General features: G+C 36.4%; 1 protein-coding gene across 1 annotated transcript in view; it reads left to right on the top strand.

Moving 5' to 3' along the window:
• Nucleotides 1-19,562, top strand: part of LOC120301554 (integrin subunit beta 3 binding protein) — a 41,237-nt gene extending 21,675 nt beyond the window's left edge. The window contains exons 9-10 of the mRNA XM_039328960.1: nucleotides 11,737-11,790; nucleotides 17,758-19,562. Of these exons, the coding sequence (XP_039184894.1) occupies nucleotides 11,737-11,789 (53 nt within the window). The 3' untranslated portion in view covers nucleotide 11,790; nucleotides 17,758-19,562. The remainder of the gene's footprint in view (nucleotides 1-11,736; nucleotides 11,791-17,757) is intronic.
• The last annotated feature ends 537 nt before the right edge of the window (nucleotides 19,563-20,099 follow it).

The raw sequence follows: 20,099 nt of genomic DNA, 5'->3' as shown, positions 1-20,099 counted from the left end.
TCCCCCTCTGGCTAATGAGGTGAAGGAAAATCTACAGCTCCTTGTGATGTTGACGTCCTTTCTTAGGGATTGAGAACCACAGAAGCAGAAGCAGCAAACCCAGTTTTCTCCAAGCAGGTGCCTGGGCACCCCAGGAGAAAGAAACATACTGCTGGTGAATTGCAAAAGCCTCATTCCCGTTTTTTCACTTTATTAACAAGCTTCCCCAATTGGCACTCTCTCCATCAACTCCCACCAATAAGTGGTATGGAGTGGTGAAGGTAAAGTCCAATACAGCTGAAGAGACCACAGGAAGGAAATTGTATTTATTTTTGTAACAGGGATGATTGGCTGGTGCAAAAGCAACTGCTGTAGGGTATCACAGATTGAACCAATTGGTGGAATATTTATTTTATATCTGCAAATGCATTGGAAGCCTTGAGTGGGAACTCTTTAGAACGTGGTTGTCCAATCTTTTGGTTTGCCTGCACTGCATAGAGTGAAGAAGACAAATGGTCTTGGGCGCACATAAAATATAGTTAATGTATATAAATAACGAAGTTCCTTTATTTTTTAAATATTTTTTACGATTTTGTGGGGCCCATTACAAGCTGTCTAGATCCGCATGAGGCTCATGGGTCATGGGTTGGATACACCTGCTTTAGAGGATCCAGAAATCAGGGACAATTTTGATTTGTATTGTAACTTTGCTTTCACATAATAAAATGACAGAATTTATTGCATAACATTGGTTTTTGCAAACTTTTATTGTGGTTTTTAAATAAGCTGTATGAAATCCAATTTCCATGAAGTCTGATAATTCTCTTACATCTTTGGAAAATTTAGTCCTACAGGATGGGCATTGATAGAATTGATATTTATTATTTACCAAGTCTTCATTAGATCTGCAATTTGACAATTAATAGCGGCTCTTGACTATTTATTTTATTTATTTCTTTGATTTTCTAAAATGAATTTGCAACAAGTTTTTTTTGTAAAGGATACCAGTGAAGTACAATTATATTCTTCCTCGCAGAGCTCTTGCATTGTCCAAAATATTTTTTTATAGAAGACTGAGCCCTTGTAAAATAATGGAACTAAAGGAAAGAGGTCTGGAGAGGGAGGAGAAAGTTAGGAACATTTTGCATAGGTGCTTATAGCCCACCACTATTTTGAAACTGTTTTGTACTTTCTGGATGCCCTTATGCAAATGTGCAGCTTACTTAGAAGTCTTTCTTATGAAATTATTTTCCTACCCAAAACTTTTTCTTTGCAATGTTGAATCCATGCAGATAGAAGAACCATAGAGTATGTACACCTTTGGGTAGTTGCTTGCTTTTTTTTAAAAAAAATATGCGATCTTTATTTTAGGACTTATACAACCTGTTTGTGTTTCCCATTTTGAAAGAGTGGACAGTATGATAAAATGCAAGACAATGTGATTCTGTGGTCATGGTCAGGAAGATTTGAGAGGACGGGGGGTCCAGCATGGCCGGTTGGGGAATTCTGGGGTCCACAAGTCTTAAAGTTGCCAAGGTTGGACTCCCCTGCTCTAGAGGCTGCATGTGATCTTAGAGCACTTCAGTTGCTATCCTTTATGGTAAGGTAATGGTGCAACTTTCCTGCAGAAGCAATGATATGGCCATTTTTCATGAGGAGGACTTTGCACAAACCCCATTCTCTCTATTAGTTCATACTGCTGGAATCCTTAGCCTTTAATACAGATTGAGCCCCACTTAGTACTTAACTAAGGAAACACAGGCTATTCCCCCCCCCCCAGGCATCTTTAATTCACTGATCTTAATAAATGCTACCTTTTTTTTTGCAGTGCTCTTTGGGGAGCTTACAACAAATAGGAGCCAGAACATACAATGTTTTTAGTGTTCTTGACACCATGAAAGCAACATATTTAAGGGGAGTACAGTCTGGATGCCTGGGTTTACACACACACACACACACACACACACTTCTGTATCTTTTCTGTCTTACCCACATCACAATTTCTTACCTTCAAATCTTTTCATGTACAGTACAACCTTGGTGCCACCCAAGGCTTTAATAATGATAATATTTCTCTAATGTCTATTACTGAGGGACTTGAGAGCACTCAACATTTATGAATACAGCCTTGCCACATTGCAGAGACAAATGAACTCTATTTTACAAAGTCCAATCTCAGCCAGGCACTTAAAAAGATGAGATGCTTAACTGCTTAGCTGACCCACCTGAAGGTTTAAGCATATCTTATTTAAAAATACGCACCTTATAGTTCTGTTTCATGTTATGCACTTCAGTGGCTTAAAATCAGGAGGTTATGAGCTGGTGAGATAAATGATCTGTTTCTATGGTCCTAAGGAGTAATTCTGATCAGATTTCAACAGAGATTCTTCTTAAAGTTATCTAAGTTTGAGAGATGGAGGAAAAAGGAAATCCACCTTGAAAACATAAATATATCATGTGTTACACTGATTCATAGAAAGATTATTTAGACCAAATCTAATTCCTTGTTAGTGCCGAATCAAAATTAAAGCACCCGTCAGATGACTATAAGGTTATTTGTTCCATTATCTAACCAACTGATTTTGCTCTTAAGAAGATTTTCTAAATATTCAATTAGGATATGACTTCTTTCATATTAAAACCATAATTCCATATCCTATACATTGAAACACTCTTTTGTCTTTTGCTGTATGTCATCTTTTTATATATGGAAAATTTATTTATTTGATTTATCCTGCCTTCATTTTTTGGGGGGGGGGTCAGTTCAAGGCAATGCTCATACTTAATGCATCCACCTCCCATTTCCCCCACAAATACAACCCTGTCACATTGGTTGGGCTGAAAAAGGGACTGGCTGGTTTTCATATCTAGATGAGATTGAGAAGTAGCATCTTAGCCACCACAACAAACTGGCTCTCTGTCATGAAAGGCAGCACCCAAGGACACTATACTCTCATCCTGATCCCTCCCATGGTCATCTAGGAATGTGGCCAATGCCATCTCAGTTCCATAGTGAAACTCAACTGGAAGGGGATTGCATGATCCGCTTTGTCCAGGCTCCCCTGAAACTTGCCTTAAAAAGACAAGGCAAAAAAACTTTTCTATTTCCTCAAATCTAATGGGGTCATGTTTGCTGTGGCATATGTGTGTGTTTGCTTTTTTGCTATACTGATCATGTTTACAGGAAGACTTGATCCCAAGCTCGATCACTTCTTAGTCGATCACTTAGAAAGAATTTTTTCACCATATACAGTATAGCTGTCCATGTAGCATTGTTTCCAAAATATTTGGAGATGCACTTACATAAGCTATGAGCCTAATTTTATTCTCGGTGATGTATTCACTACCTAGATACATGCGGGTAATGGATATGAATTAGGAGCAAAACCTCCGACTTATGCAAGGACAGGAATGTGTGTTTTCTTTCACAGAGTTTGGTTAAAGGCTAGGAAGATAAGTAGTTTGTCTATCCTCACAGAGTGAACTGAGAAAACAGCTAGTTCCCAATCTTGTGTCTTAAAACTCAAGGCAATACTTCCTTTTTCCTGAGCGTGAAGTCATTTCGCATTTCTATTGATATCTGAAATCTCCGTAGCTCAGCAGTGTGTTCTTGGTGCCAGACAGGCAGCCACACATCTTGATCAAATAGATTAGTTTTCCCTTGTGGTTATGATTTAGTTTTTAAAAGAAACAGAAAAAAGGACATTTCAGCAATGAAGACTTAGCTTGCTGGGTGTCAGATGTGTTGAGTGGAGTTTTCTCATTCTTTATTGTTAACATGTACTGAACGTATAGCAGTCTTGCCTCGTTTCCCCCCCCCCCCATGTCTTACTACATTCTTTTATACATGCTTTGTGTCTGTATATAGAAATCTTTAGGATGGACTTTTCAGTTCTTAATCAGAACATTATATTTAGTAAATGGTGTTGCTGTTTAAAAATTACTTTAAAGATAGGACTACCACAGTAGCAATTTACACCTTAACTTAGAATGAAATGTAGTTTATCAGAGAGTCCAGCTATGTAAATCAGAATGAGCATGGCCCAAAGATTGAACACAGCCTCTGGTTGATATATGTGGCTTGTTGAAAATCTCATAACTCTTTGTGATTCCAGGCAAGCCATAATGCATGGCTGGTTGGGGAATTCTGGGAGTTCTTCTTCATGCTGCCAAGGCTGAAAAATACTGCACTAATCAATTGATTGCAAAACCTGGAGCCCCATTGGTGAAAGTCAATAATGGTTTGGCTTGGATTTTCTTTCTCTGCTTTTGCTACTAGTCTTTTTTTTTAAAAAAAAAATCTGCTTTTTGCTATATCTCTGCCACTAGTTGATTTGCTGGGAGCAATGGGAACCATGAGGGCTCCCATTTATTCATAGCAGACAAGATTAAAAATCCTTTCTCTTTGCTAGCTTTTGTGTAAGGGTGTTCGTCTTCTGCAGTGTGCAAAAGCAGTTCCTAAGGTCTGACCAGGAAGCCCCTGGAGCCTTCAGGGCCCCAAAGTTGCTCATCTGTAGAAGATGACCAAGCTGAGTCAGAGGGCAGGGTCAAACACGTCATGAGTTTGAGTTTTGCTATGCTCCCACAAGAGACTAGGTCCAGCCCCCCATGAATTCCGTTGACTCTTATCTACCGCCAATTTGCCCTGTATATCAGATTCTTGTGTGGAGATAGCATGAAATAAACTTGTACTACTTTTAATTCTATCCGAACTCCTGACTTCCTCAGCCTAATATCATTCCTCATATAAATCTTACATCTACACCCTAGGTGAGAACTGTTCCCACTCTTTTCACTTTCTGGAAGGGTATTAAAACTTGGCTTTGCTAGTTGGCCTGGGCCTTGAATGGGCACTCACCTTTGGGGGTGGTTGATGGGATAAGAAGATCTCATCCCCGTGTCATGTATTTCCTTGGTTCTAGTTTTGATATAGCTTTTAAAATTTTAATTGTTTTTAAAACCCATCTTTTTATTCTTTGTAAGCCACCCAGGGCTGCTTTATCAGGGAGATAGACAGCATATAAATATATTTGTAGTGAGTCATGTACTTATTCAATATGGAATAGAATGACACAAGGGCAATTAGTTAAATCTGAATTAAGAGTTACTAGAAATTTATCTTGGTCATTTTAGCCACTTGCACCTGTTGGATCACAGGCCAAGCTACTACTGTGTCAATTTAACCTGGATCACTTTATTTTGTAACGTTTACTTGTATTATTATTGGTGTGCTCTTAATTTTCCTTTTTGTGAATGTGCTTCTGTTTTTCAGTATTTTCTTAATATTTATTGTAAGTCTGAAGCTTTACTCAGAAATATGTCCTTTTTCACTAAACAAAGAACATAATATAAAAGCTTTATAGCTAGACTTCAAACCACAGCTGGAAAACTAGGTCAAACTGTGGTTCCAACCTATGAATTCCTTAGGTCAGGAGTGATGGAAAGAGAAACTATACAAGCTTTGAGGATAGTGCTAGGTCCTTTTTCCCCTCTTTTCTTTCTTGTTCCCTGGGGAAAAAATTAAGCAAACATTTACTAATATATAGCATAGCTATGAGGAAAGTAAACCTATTATATCATCTATGGTTAACATTGAAATGTTTATGTTTTCAGAAAAATCTGAAGATCCAATGACGATAGAAGCAGATCAAAGTTGCTAGTTGAGGTCAAGAATGCTAACATGATGGAAATCCTCTGGTCTTGAAATCAGACATTATTTTAAAAACTGGCCATTATCTAATGAAAAGAATTAAAAATTTAAGCAGGATTGGATTCTTGGCCCATCTAGTCCAGCAGGCTGTTCTTACAGTGGTCAACCAACTGCACAAAGAAACCCACTAGTCTTCCATGGCCTTTATGACACACTTCATTTAGGACAGGGGTGTCAAACTGGCAGCTTGCAGGCCAGATGCATCATGCTCAGGCCATGCCCACCTCGGCTCCACAAAGGCAAAAAACATCACGATACGTTACATGATGTGATCGAGTTTGATACCCATGATCTAGGCCAGTAGTTCTCAACCTTTTTAATGCCGCGACCCCCAACCGATTGTAAATAGAGGACTACTCAACCGGTCGTAAGTCGAGGACTACTCAACTGGTGCAGCACCATTTGCAGAATGGGACTTTTGGTGGGCTCAGCAGGGCAGAGACAGCCTGGACAATTCCTATTGGCTTTTGAAAGCCAATAGAATTAGACTCTATTCAAGAGAGTCTATTCTATTGGCTTTCAAAAGCCATAGAATAAAAGGGAGTAGCACAGCTAAGGAAAAGGGGGAAAAAAATGGCGGACTGCGTTGTTTGGCGACCCCCGTGAAATGGTCGTTTGACCCCAAATGGGGTCTCGACCCACAGGTTGAGAACCACTGATCTAGGCCAATAGCCATGGGTCCAACCTTTTTGTGAAGCCAGTCAGGCTGATATCCAGTACGACATCTCGTGATAGTAAATTCCAAGCTTACTTATCAATATCATAGTCTCCTCAGAACCTCCTTTCAATGTATAGTCAATTAACACAAACACAGAACAAAGCATTGATTGTTTAGTGTTCAAGAACAGCTATTAGTGAGATGTTGAATTGAGAGGATTTCTTCCATTTTGAATGCTAAAGGCATATTTAACACTCCTTCCCTCCCCCCCCCCAAAAAAGCACATAGGATTTAGCATGGTGTATGAAACTGGTTGTGGAACACAAAATATTTTTTTTTTAGATTTGAACAACATTGATTTTATTTTTTACTTTTTTATTTTATTTTTTTAATTTTTTTTTATTATTTTTAACCAACAAAACAAAACAAAGTAAAACATAACACACATACACACACAATTTATACTCCTCCCCCTTTTTAAAACAGCGATTACATAATGGTAATCTTCTATTATTTACATTTCCCCCCTTATTCTTCTTTAGAATATTTCCTTATTGCCCCGTTGTTTCTTATTTACATTTTCCTTCCTTCATATTCTACTTCTTACTAAGAATAATTCATATTATTATTATTATACATTCTTATACACATATTTTCACTTTTGACCTTTCCATATTTATTCTCCTCTATTATTTCTAGTCTCCAACCAGTCATACCACTTGTTCCATGTTATGTAGTACTCTGTGTCTTCTTTTTCTTTTATCTCTTTTGTTAATTTGTTCATCTCAGCACAGTCCAGGATTTTTCTTATCACTTCTTCCTCTGATGGTATATTCTCATTTTTCCAGCACTGTGCATATGCTATTCTTGCCGCCGTTATTATATGTAAAATTAAGTACCATATTTCTTTACTATATTTTCTGTTTAAAATACCCAACAAAAAGATCTCTGGTTTCCAGTCTATGGGTTGTTTTATTATTTCTTTGATCCATTTTCTTATTGTAGTCCAGTATTTTTTCGCAACTGGGCATGTCCACCATAAATGATAATATGTTCCATGTACTTTTTTACATTTCCAGCATGTTGGCGAATTGTTCTGGAACATTTTGGCAAGCTTTGCTGGTGGAAGATGCCATCTGTAAAACATCTTCAACTGGTTTTCCTTGAATGCCGCCGACATAGTCAATTTTATATTTATTTCCCATATTTTTTCCCGTTTCTCCAATTCTATATTATATCCAAAATTTTTTGCCCATCTAATCATTGTATCTTTGACAAGCTCGTCTTCCACTTTATATCTCAATAGGTATTTGTATAAATTGCTAATTAGTTTTATTTCTGTCCATGTATAATTTTATCCAATTCTTGCAGCTCTTTTTGTATTTCATATAATTTTTGAACAACATTGATCTTAACTGCTGCAGTGGTATATATTTTGCTGTCCTGATAAGAATGGGTGTGTCAAAAATAACGGCAAGGAGGGAAGGGCAACTGAAGAAGGAACATAGTGTTTTATTTTGTTTTTTTACTTGTGGATGTTGTTTTCTATAATTATTTTTAATTAGTTACGCTAAGGACATAAAACTTATGACTGTTATTTGACTTGGTACTGATAGAACGTCACGTTATCATCACATGGTGAGGCATGAAATTTATTTACTTTACATAAACAACCTCTACTTAAAGCAACTTAATTCAGAGCATTCCTTCATCAATGGACAGCATTATGTAGATCTTAGTATATCATTTTATGTTCGCAGCATAAAAAATAGCGCCATTGTTTGCCCATGACTAGCATTTACAGTAAACAAAATGTTTTTTGAAGACAATGTAAGCAAACTTGAGAGCAGCTGCCAGGAGATGAGATCGAGTTGTGTTGCTGCTGTCTAAAGCATGCCATGTCTATGTGTAGGATGGGTGTCGCATATTTCCAAAGAGAATTTGTGTTTCAGCATTTGGAGGAGCAAATCCAAACACAATTAACCTTTATCCTGCTGAGTCCCAGATAGCACTTGATCACTTGGGGAGAGGCTTGTGTCTTGTGCCAAATAGAAAAAGTGGTGCTTATCCACTGGGCAAATTCCCAATTGATTAGAAAACAAAAAGATCTGTTACAAATGAGTTTGCCATCTCCAAGACAAAGCAATGGAGTTTTGCAGTCTTTTTTTTTTTTTAAAGCCAAAAGCTGCCTTCCTAGTTTTGCAGTATTATTGTATTGCATTTAGTCTGATTTGGATAATCCATCGAATTTAGCTTTCTGTCACGAAGAGATCAAGCAATGTAAAGCTAGCAGATTTTGCTTGCTCCCCCAGTCAGTTTGCCATTTGCCACAATTGTATAGTGCCTCGGTTGCAGCTGTTGATCCAAAAAAGGTAGAATGGAATCATTGGACAGGTAGAAGGCAAATGGTGCCTAGACCTGATATTTAGAGCAAGATAAACCACAAAGACCATTGTTTATCAACCTTGGAAGCTTTAAGGTAGGTGGACTTCAACTCCCAGAATTCCTCAGCCAGTGTTCTTGTCTTAAAAGTTGCTGATAGTGAAAAGCACTATTCTAAACATGACATTTTCACATGAGAAGATAAAAAAATGTCATATACGAAGACAGACCATTAATCCATCTTGTTCAGAGTTACCTACATCAATTGGTCATGTTCTCCCACCCAAATACTCATCTGGCCTAAATCTGCTTGACTTCCCAATCTAACCAAGGTTAGCCAAGTCCTTCATCATCTGAAAGTGTAGACCACAGACCTGCTAGTCATAGCAGTTGCCTTATACATTATTATCTTCTCCATTAAAAAAAGTTATATTCTGAAATTGTTCTGTAAGGGATTCAAAGTACCATTGGTTGGAGATAATGGGCATTATAATCCCACACACCTGAATCATGAAAAACTGGATCATGATAAATCACTTTGTAACTTAGTAGTGCATTTTATAAATTTAGTCAATATAATAGGCTTTTAAAAATGTTATTATTTAATGACCTTTCTGCATTTCTTTCTATTAAAGTTTTTTTACACTTGGAAATCAAACCTGCTTACCTATAAGCTAGGATTTGTTGTGGCATTATCTTTCTTACAATATTTTTCTTAATTTCTTTTACAATTTTAATACATTCCTAGAGTCAATCTTATACAAGTATAGTCAAAAGTAATCCCCAGTATGTTCAATATGGCTGATGTTGTTATTTATTTCTCAGAAATAAATTCCAATAGCATGATGTAAGATTGAAACTTTGCATTGCAAACCCATGCATGCCTACTCAGAGGTAAACTCAGAGTTCCATAGGACTTAGCCTCAGAAAAGTGAGAACAATATTGTGGTTTCACTTTCCTTTGAAGTCTGAACCACTCTTGAAATTATTTTGTAAGAAACTAAGTTTGGGCTGTATCGATTTTGTGTGGCATTTTTTGCTTTAGATGAGATTTTAATCTGTCTAGCAGAGAAATGCTACTTAGTGGGAAGAAAAATGGTTACTCCTCCATTATTCTTTTGACCTCTGAATATTGTAGGATATAACGCTATTTTCACTTTATAAAATGTGGTCATTTTAATCTTTGGCCTAGCAGTAGTTAAGATGTCAGTTTTAAAATACCACATTTGAAGTATGTGGCATCATAGTTTACAGTAATGTTAGATATTTTGAAAGCAAACTGAATGTTTCCAGTGTGGATTAATGTTCTATACTTTCTAGATTAAATGTTACTTATCATGTTGGCTATGATACACATTTACAGAAAAATATTTACTTGAATATCTTCAGTTACATTCAAAATCAACTATACAAATGCATCCAAACATACACTAGCTTACCAAATTGCATTTTTTTTTATAGACAAACCTTTCAAGATTGCCTCATGAACTTGGATCCAATTGTTGTATGCTCTTATTTCTTATAGGTTTTTTTTTCAGCGAACCTTACAGTAATATAGGAATATGAATATCAAGTGAAATGAAGACTTAAATTATAAAATGTTATCAGTACTGCATTCCTTCATGACTACAAATGCTCAAAAAGAATACCTGTTTCTTTTCTTTCAGACATGTAATGGTTATTTAAAATAAAACAGGGTGTGGGAAGGCACAACGGAGGCGATTAATAGCAATTACTTTTAAAGAGGTGTAAATAACTTGCTATCCAGACATTACAAATATCCAGGTGCTCTTTATGTGCTGATGACAACAAAATTGAAAAGAAAGATGGTAATAATTCTGACTGGTTTTCTCTGCAGAAGATATTGATTATTTGTGTGTGGTGAGAGATTTGGAAAATTCAATTAAAGGAGTTGTGCAAAGGTTTCATAAATTTTCCTTGTACAGCGTGTACACAGACAATGTTGCGTATTAAATCAATGCAGCACTTCACAATATATTTTCTTTGAAACATAAAAATAAATAACATTTAAACAGTTCTGCTTACTACAGAAACAAGTTTTATTTTCCGCGAAGCATTTAGTCATGTGCTATCACTGACTCATACACATTTGCCAGCTGTAACAAATTTTATAGACATTTTCTCCAGAGACATAGTTCATGTACGATGAATTTTTAAATGAGCAAATGGTGAAGAGGAGATATCAGCAATATAAAAATTGATCAGTTAAAAGATAAAAGCATAAGTAAAGAGATTTGTATGGTAGTCTTAATAGGTTTTATTAAATAAAAATACTATAAAAAGAACCATAATGAATAGTCTAAAGATTTTAACTGTGGTTGAGGGTTATGGAGAAAAATTATTCTGGCACGTTTAAGAAAAGAGAGGTTTTATATCAGCAGTCAAGTGACCTTTTTTTTCCCCCTGTCTCTGCTTTCCTTATCCACTTTGGAGTTGCATATGGCTTAAAATGCTCAAACTCTGCATGCACTTGCAAAAATCAAAGCAAAAATCCAGAATAAACTTTTAGAGAGTTTGTGAACTCTTGTGATATGGATGAGATTCTTATTGACTTCACCCAATAGTTACAAATCCCACTTGAAGTTGAAGGTCCCATGCTACCTCTATCTTCCTACTTGTGAGAGGAAAAAAAGGGTGTGTGTGCAAAAAAACAGTTTTAACAAAAGAGGTCCCTTTCTCTCTAATAAAAAGCAGGACAAAATGACTAATGCAATGGAAATGGAATGGGAATAACTTTGGGGGTGCATTGGATTTTGGGGTTTTGGTTATTTTTGTTCAACCAGTTTCATAATTATAAGACACCAATAATCCTATAATCCTATATCCATTCTGGCCAGTACTGTTCAGCTGAAAAATCTTCAGCCTTCACATTTATTTGAATTTAGTCGTAGGTTGTACTCTATTATGACTCATTAATAAGTGAAAAGAATTGAAACTTGAGTATGTTAAAACACCATGTTAAGAGTAAGTTGCTCTTGTTTTGCAGAGAATCTCCAACCTGACAATAGCTTTGCATTCCTGAAATCTCTCATTGGCTAAGGTGAGACATTAATGCTTCTAAAGTATAATATACAAAATCATGTAACGGGAATTTTTGCAAGAATTATAAAGCTCTGATAGCATTAAATTTGTAATGTAATATTATTTAGAAAAAAATGTTTCAAAAGTGTTCACTTGGTTGAATTAGTAATGGAAAAATAACTCAAATGTGATCATAATTATTTTCTCTGCAAATTGATGATTCCCAAATGGCAACAATTTGTACTGTTTCAGATATGATATAATCAAAAAAGCATTATTTAATCCAATTGTATATTCACAGGTTGTAATTCCATCCTTGCATTATTCAGAGGGAATGTACAGTTTGGTATTTGTTTTTAGAAATGCATTTCATTCAGCCTTGGTCAGATGGTCATATTTCAGAATATATTCCAGAATATATTTTAGTTTGCTTTTGTAATTTTGTAAAATCATGTTGTGCTAGACCAGTGCTAGTTAGAACAAATTTTCATGAAGTAACGTTCATCAAGATGAATGTTGTTTATTCCTTATTAAGTCATTTAAGTATATAGTATTTTCAAGACCATGGTCATCTTTTTTATTTTATAAAAAGTTTTATTGGTTTTTTCCATTTTGTTCCAAAAGCTTAGGACACAACGTGGTGATCAGGATGTCAAATCATTCAAAGACAAAATCATATAAATATAGCTCAAATTAATTATCAAAAATTTTCTCTCTGTTTCCTAAATATAGTATTGCTTATTAAAATTAATACATTTTAGGTAAAGTTCAATCAAACAAAAATCATCAATCACATGCGATTATAATAATCTATATCCTGTTTTTAAACTTTACTAATTACAGTTGTCATACTCCAATTACATTTTAGTAAATATAAAGTTGGGATTTCAGGTATCCTTAATAATAGATCATTCACTGAGACTGATTTTTTCTCTATCACAAATAGCTCTTCCCCTCTCTCTATTACAACATAGTTATCATATTTAAAATAATAAGTCCAATTCTATCATTTAATCAATCTACATCTATAGAAAATCTTTTTAAGCCTTGATAAAGTTTACACCTTCAAATACTTATCAACTATAATATCAGGAAATTCCCATCCTTTATTCATAATTAAATCAGACAAACTCTCTCTCTCTATTACAACATAATTATCATATTTAAAATTATAATATAAGTCCAAAAATTACATTTCTGTTTTTAAAAATATATTCTATCATTTCATTAATCTACATCTATAAAGTCTTTTTACCCCCTGAAAAGATTTACTCCCTCAAATAATTATCAACTATAATAACAGTAAATTCACATCCTTCATTCGTTATTAAATCAGACAAAATCTCTAAAGTCTTTTTAACCCATCAAGTAACATTTTATGTCATATTTAAACCTGACTCTAGCTTTCTTTCTATGCCAAGTTAGTTCCCATATTAAAGCTTTTCGGTTATTGAATCTCAAGATTTGATTACAAAAATTTCTAATCAATTCAAACTGAACAAAATTTCTTTCTCTTTCTGCCAATATCATCTGAGTGTTATATTGACTTTTACTCGATGTTATGGTTATAAGTAAATTATCCGCTTTATTGTAATTTCCAGAGGATTGTGTCTGAATATCAATCTTTGTTATTTTTGGTATTTGAACTGAGTCAATTATAGTTACTTCTTGGTCATCAAAGTTATCCATCAGTTGTAGGTAACGTTGTGTAGAATTAGTTAGCTCAGTGGTTTCCACATTTTCTCCCAGTGTAGATTCACAATTGGGTTGTAAGCATAGTGTCTCTGTCTCTTTGAATTGTATGTCTTGATGCGTAGAGGCCTGTTCAGGATTACTCTGTTCATCTTCTATTTTTCCTTGTTCCATAACTTGGTTCATTATTGGAGGGTCGATGTGAGGTTCCAAGGTAGCATCTTTAGATTTTCTCCAAGGTTTCCAATAAGTTTTGAAGTCTTCTGTAAGTTCTAATATTTTTTCTAGTATTAAATCATAGTCAAGATGTGGATAACTTTCATCCATTTTGGTGGTAGATTAACCTATTCCCTTATTAAAGACTGTATTTGAAAAAGATCCACAAATGTCCGCCTCCAAAGGTCTAATAGCCAGCTTCACCATCCAGCTGTCAAGTTATCTTTTCTCTTTTATTATCATATGAAAATCCAATCCCTCTTCAAATAACAGGGAGAAGTACAGTTACAATTTCACTTTTCACCACCAGATGTCCTCAGTGGACTATAAAGTCTTTTTTCCGAATTAATAAAGTTAAAGAGAAAAAAAGAAAAGTTTTCTCTCTTTTTTAAAAAGTTAACAAGAGAGGTATCTCCAGCATTATCAAATTAAAAAAAAACAAAGGAACAATATCCCTTTTTTCTTCTTTTCCCCTAAAATCCCCCCAACAAAAGTCCAATAATAGAAAAAACAACCACAAAAAAATTATTAATCTTTTTCTTTTTTAGCTCTTCTTTCCTAGGCAGCCGCCGCTTTCTTAATAAAGGGAAATAGTCAGGAACTCTTTGTAGGAAAAGTCAGGATAGCGAGAGAAGGAAAGGTCTCACCCGGATTCACCACGGTGGTTCTTCATGCTTAGTTGTTCTTTTGACTTGTGGTTGGTGTGGCTGGTTGATTGGCCATTTTACTGGGCGATCTTCTTCTCCGTCGGCCTCCAGAGTTAGCTCGGACAGCTGGAGGAGCCGCCGTTCCTCTGCAGCTGAGCACAGCCTCCTCAACGGTAGTCGCGCCCTCCAGAGTGACTTTCGACCCGCATAAGGGTCTACCGGCGGAGGGAAGCTAGCTCACGAGGAGACGAGTCTCTTTGTGCGACTAGAGAGCGCTGCGATCCAGAACCGGAAGTCAAGACCATGGTCATCTTATCATCAAACAAAATTTACATATAATACAGAATCAGTATTGTATCATCCCTGGCTGATTTATATTGGAATTTAAGATGGCAGCCCTGTGCTTCAGCATCACTGAAAAGTGGATGATTCTGAGTTGCATAGTGTTCTACTCACCCTTTTATTCTATGAAATAAATGTTACTCCCTTGTTTGCCACGTTGCATCATCAGAGCAAGTGGACTGTAGTTTGCACTGCAGCCCTGATGCTTGTAACACTTATATTAATAAATATAACTTTATTGAAGAGTACAACAGTAAGAAAAACAACAAATAGTGCTGTCTTAGGTTGTTCAGCTAGGAAGAAAAATGCACTCTGAACTGCTTAAGGGATGAAAGAAGCATACATGTTTGGAGCTGAATCAGCAGAAGTTGAGCAACAAAACTTAGTGCAGTACAGAACAAAAGCAGGTTATTTGTTGCCAGTGAGAAAGCAATATAGTTTCTTCATCCTTGGCATTTTGAAACACAATCTGAAAACCCAACAGTACAGCACAAGAGCATGCACAAAGTGCATCCTAAACACTCAATAAGCTGAGAGAGACTTGGCAATCTTAAAAATACCTGGAAGCCCAGCTTTAGTAGAATGCCAGATGCTACAGAGAATGGGGGTGTACCCCAAAGCTCATCAAGCAAACCAAGACAGCATTAGTAACTGTGCAAAGCACAGTAATGCATGTATGAACATAGAAACACTTTTTGCATTACTTGTCTGCAAAATGCCGCAGAGCACATAAGCGAGAATGTATGCTTATGGACAATGTAACTTGCTCATCCATATGTACTTTTGATGCAGAAATTTTTTTTTTTAAAGACCAAAGTGTTTTCCCAAGAAATCCAGCACGCTGGCAGCAGTCTTATTCCATTTAGCCATGTACTTATCTGTTGCTTTCCTTCCAACACTCTCCTCCTCTTATTCCATTCAGCATAAACCAGTAGTAGCAGGAATGAACTGCTATACTAGCTACATGGGGAACAGTTTGGAAAAAGAAACTTGCACATAAATGATAGTATAACAACACGGCACTTAAAATGGTCAGAAAGTTTAAACATGAAAAAGCCAGTTTGTTTTAAAATTCATTCACCACAAATGTATTTTATTGAAAGTACTATCTGATGTCAGAGCATTTTCCATATTCCTAACATAAAGCAGAGATATGATTTCCTCAGGTGAGTCGATGACCTGCTATGACACTCAAAAAGCCACTTGGACCTGTTTCTCAAAACTTGCACGCGCGCGCACACCCCCCCCCCCACACACACACAGGAGGGGAACCTGATTGAAGAGTTTAATTAAAAAGAAATAGAGGCTGCTGTGCATGAGTTTTTTCTCTCTCTCGCCCTCTCTTTGTCTCCTTCCCTTCCTCCCTCCCTCTCTCTCCCTCACCCCTCTCTCTATCCCTCTCTCCGATCTTCTGCTCACCTGGCAAGCTGGCTTCACGCTGTTCTTGGACAAGCTGACACACATTCTTATTGGGCTGGCTCTCTCCTGCTCTTGGTCTGCCAGTTCTCTTCCCCCACTCTGTGTGTGTGTGTGTGTGTGTGTGTGTGTGTGTGTGTGAGAGAGAGAGAGAGAGAGAGAGAGAGAGAGAGAGCTGCTGCTTTCTGCTGCTTCCTGCTTCCTGCTGAGACGCAGCAAAGGACCCCCGCCCAATAAGCTTGTCAGCTTGTCTGAGAACAGCGTGAGGCCACTTTTTTACACACACACAGAGAGAGAGAGAGAGAGAGAGAGATACGCAAATGCCTCTCTCTGTCTCTGTGTCTCTCTCTGCAAATGGCGGAGGAGGCTGGGAGCCACAGGAGAAGGCTCAAAGAGCCACATGTGGCTCCGGAGCCGTGGGTTGCTGACCCATGCCCTTGGCTTTGAGAGGTAGGTAGAAGGCAAGTAGCTGCTAGGGATCTATCAATGAAAAAGCAGCTAGCCTTCAGTCCCAGTACAGATCCATAGAGGCAATATTGTCTCAGGAAACATGTTAACTCTGCTACTAAGTCATGGAGTGTCACTACATAACTGTTCCAGAGAATAGTCTTGCTCAGGATGCTGGTACATAGAAACATTTGCTGGGATCTAGTTAGATATGAGCATTGATTGCCAAAAAGTGAGTATCTTCTCATCTTGCTCAGGTAGTGCAAAGTAATGTGTTCAGTGTTATATTTAAGCCAACAGATGAAATCTCTCTTCTTGTTAATGTTCAGCTTTCCTCATACAACGAGCATGAGAATAGTAGATGTGAATTCACCAATAAGAATCCTAGATAAAGCAGGGTCCTGGTTGAGTCAAGTGGAGCATCTGCTGAATGGCTTATGCATCCTCTTTTCCATCGGGGACATTTCTGCAAACAGGAATGAACTCCACAGAGGAAGATTGATTAAGATTTCCTGTTACTATCAGAAAATTCAAAAGGGTTCAGAAACTTTTAAGTACCATTACCTAATAACAATAAAGGAGAATTCCAATAGATTATGAGTTATTGACGGGCTGACAGTTGACTCTGGCCCCCAACAGCAGCAGCTGCAGTAGTAGTAGTAGGAATGCATGTTCTCACTGTATCTCATAATCCTTGAGTTTTTCTTAGTAGAATGCATAATTAGGAAATAGAAAATAACTTCCATTTATTGTAAAAAGGGAAAATTGCTGAAGAGACATAAACTCATTTGTATTATTATAGTAATCCATAATACACATTTCCGAATCCAAACCTTCGAACACTTAAGTATTATTATTGGTTCTTGGTAGCTAGAAGTTGTCTGTTACCACAGCAATTAAGAGTATTTATTTATTTGGACAACATAGATCAAATAATCAGCATGAAAATAACAGTATTGTGTTAAACATCATCCTCTTTATTTTCTTGATTATTAAGACATTTGGCTATGCTCCCATTTTAAATAATAAACTAAAATAGTGGTGAGCATTTGTATTGTAATAAATGTTTCCTTGCACATCAAGGAAAACAGGATATTTTATTTTCCAATGGTTTGTGTGTGTTTGTATGTTGTATCTTTTAATGGTAATTGGCAATGGTAAACTGTAACATTGGTGCTATTTCCTGTTATTTTAATCATATATTAAAAAAAAAAACCAATCCACAGGTCTTAAGAATATATCAAGCTTGGCTGCAAGATTCTACAACTGTCTGATCCTACTTAAAAGGTTAAAAAAAATCTTCCTGTAAATCTATCTCTCCAGCAAATACCAGCTAAGGATTGCTCAGTGTACCAGGCAGGTGCACATCTAGATACAGTTTCTTGCATCTAATTTAAACTTTACAATCTGTACAACCAGTTAATCTCAATGTAAATAATACACTTGCCATAGCTTTTTATGCAAATATGTAATGGCACAAATTGTATTCCTTCTGTATAGTTTAAAAGCTAAGAAAACTTGTCCAATGTTGGTAAAAATTCTTTAATGAGCTTTTCACTAAATTTTGAAAGAAGGCCTGTTCTTAGAGATGGATGCTATTTCCCAGGCCTTCAAACAAACTGCAAATTTCACAGTAATTATATGCTCCATGCTGCTGCCTCTGATGGCTTGCCAATTCTACCACAAACAATGGAGATGCCTTGCCAATTTACAGCACATTGTTTATCTTATCAGCACACTCAAATTCAAGCAAATATGCCATTTATCTTTGGATATAACCATTCCTTTATTAATAAAGACTTATGAGATCCAAACATTGTATATGCAGTTACTGTTTTAGCAACATTGGTTTCCCAGTGAAGTTCAGTTTTTTTTTTATTGCTAGTGAAACCATCTAATATGTTTTGTGTTATTGGAACTTAAACCACTAAATACATTAAAACTCAATTCTTAAAAGGTTAAGTATTTTTGTGAAATAGTATCTGCAAGCATAAAAATTAAACTGGTTCTAATATAATAAGCTAATCCTTGCTTAATGTCCACTTGTTCGGTGACCATTTGAAATTACAGCACTGAACGAGGGGTACTTACCCATGATCCTTGTAGTTGTGACTATCACAGCATCCTCATGGTAGTTTTATGACCAGTCCTCAAATTTACAACCATTCCAGCATCTCTGTGATCATGTGCTCATGATTCAGGCACTGTACAACTGGCTCATAATTATGTTGCAGCATCCCACAATCATGTAATCACCAGCTATGACCTTTGTTACCAGCATCTAACAATTAAAGTTAGTGGGGAAGCCAGTAGGTAGTTACAAATGGTGATCACATAACTGTGGGACATGACCACCTGGGATTCATATAAATAACAACAACATTGGGACTACTGGAATTAATGCTGTCAGTCAGTGAAGCCATGACACCACACATCTTATGACTGAATAACAAAATAACAGAGGTGGAAGGGACTTTAGAGGTCTTCTAATCCAACTCCTGCCCAAGCAGGAAACCATGTACCATTTCAGACAAGTGGCTGTCCAGTCTCTTCTTAAAAACCTCCAGTGATGGAGCACCCACAACTTCTGAAGGCAAGGCGTTCCACCGATCAATTGTTATACTAGTCCCAATTCCTGTTGGTGAGGACTACCTATATATGCATGGGGACCCATAAATGATTTCACATTTCAGTTTGCATATTAGAGGCACATTTTTAAGACAGACTATTTTGAACGGAAGTAATGAAATGTTTTGTTTGCTTTATGAAAATGTATGCTTTTCTAAATTACCGATAGCTTAATAGCTTACGAATAGCAAAGACTGGAAACTTGAAATTTACTTTCTAATTGTCTTTAACCGGCACAGCTTTTATTATTTATTATTTCTTTCTCTTAAAAAAAGAAAAAGAAAAGAAGATTGCTTCAGAAAACTCATTACCAAGAAATTATCATAAAACAAAAGAGCAACACATCTAAGTCAAATGTTTTGTGTACTTGTATAACTCAATAAAGGTATTTGGCAACCTAGAATGTGAATTAAGAATTCTCATAACATTTATCTGTACGACACTTAAATTTAGAAATAATTGGGAAGGAAAAAACACATCTCAGGATACCATATACAGTATGGAACACCTTATATCTGTCTCCCTAGAGCCATTGGGGCAAAGTCTCCAAGGGTAAGGAGGTTAATGAAATCAGAAGAATATTACAACAACCTTTAGAAAAGGGCCATCTATACTTCGGGTTAAACTGTGTAAATACAACAGAGGGCTTGAAGCAGTCTAACACTGGGTGCTAAAATTCAGGAGCATGAATGAATGCTTTACCATTGCCTGGGCCTCCATAAGGATTAAGTAGCCTATATATTCAGTAGAAAGAGCAAGACTACATCATTTTTCCATACAGGTTTCATACCAACACTATTGGTAGCTATCAATCACAAAGAGAACAGGCCTGGAACTTACTGGAGCTTTAAATTTGCATTTGCTCTTTGTACATAAACCATTATATCTTATAGCCCCTTTTTCTTGTTTTTCTTCATGTTTAGCTGTTCATGCGTTTTGA

The sequence above is a fragment of the Crotalus tigris genome, unplaced genomic scaffold (assembly GCF_016545835.1).
Source record: "Crotalus tigris isolate CLP2741 ecotype Arizona unplaced genomic scaffold, ASM1654583v1 scf7180000024385.1074895, whole genome shotgun sequence".
NCBI classification, from domain to species: Eukaryota; Metazoa; Chordata; class Lepidosauria; order Squamata; family Viperidae; genus Crotalus; species Crotalus tigris.
This window is presented reverse-complemented; position numbering and strand designations above follow the sequence as displayed.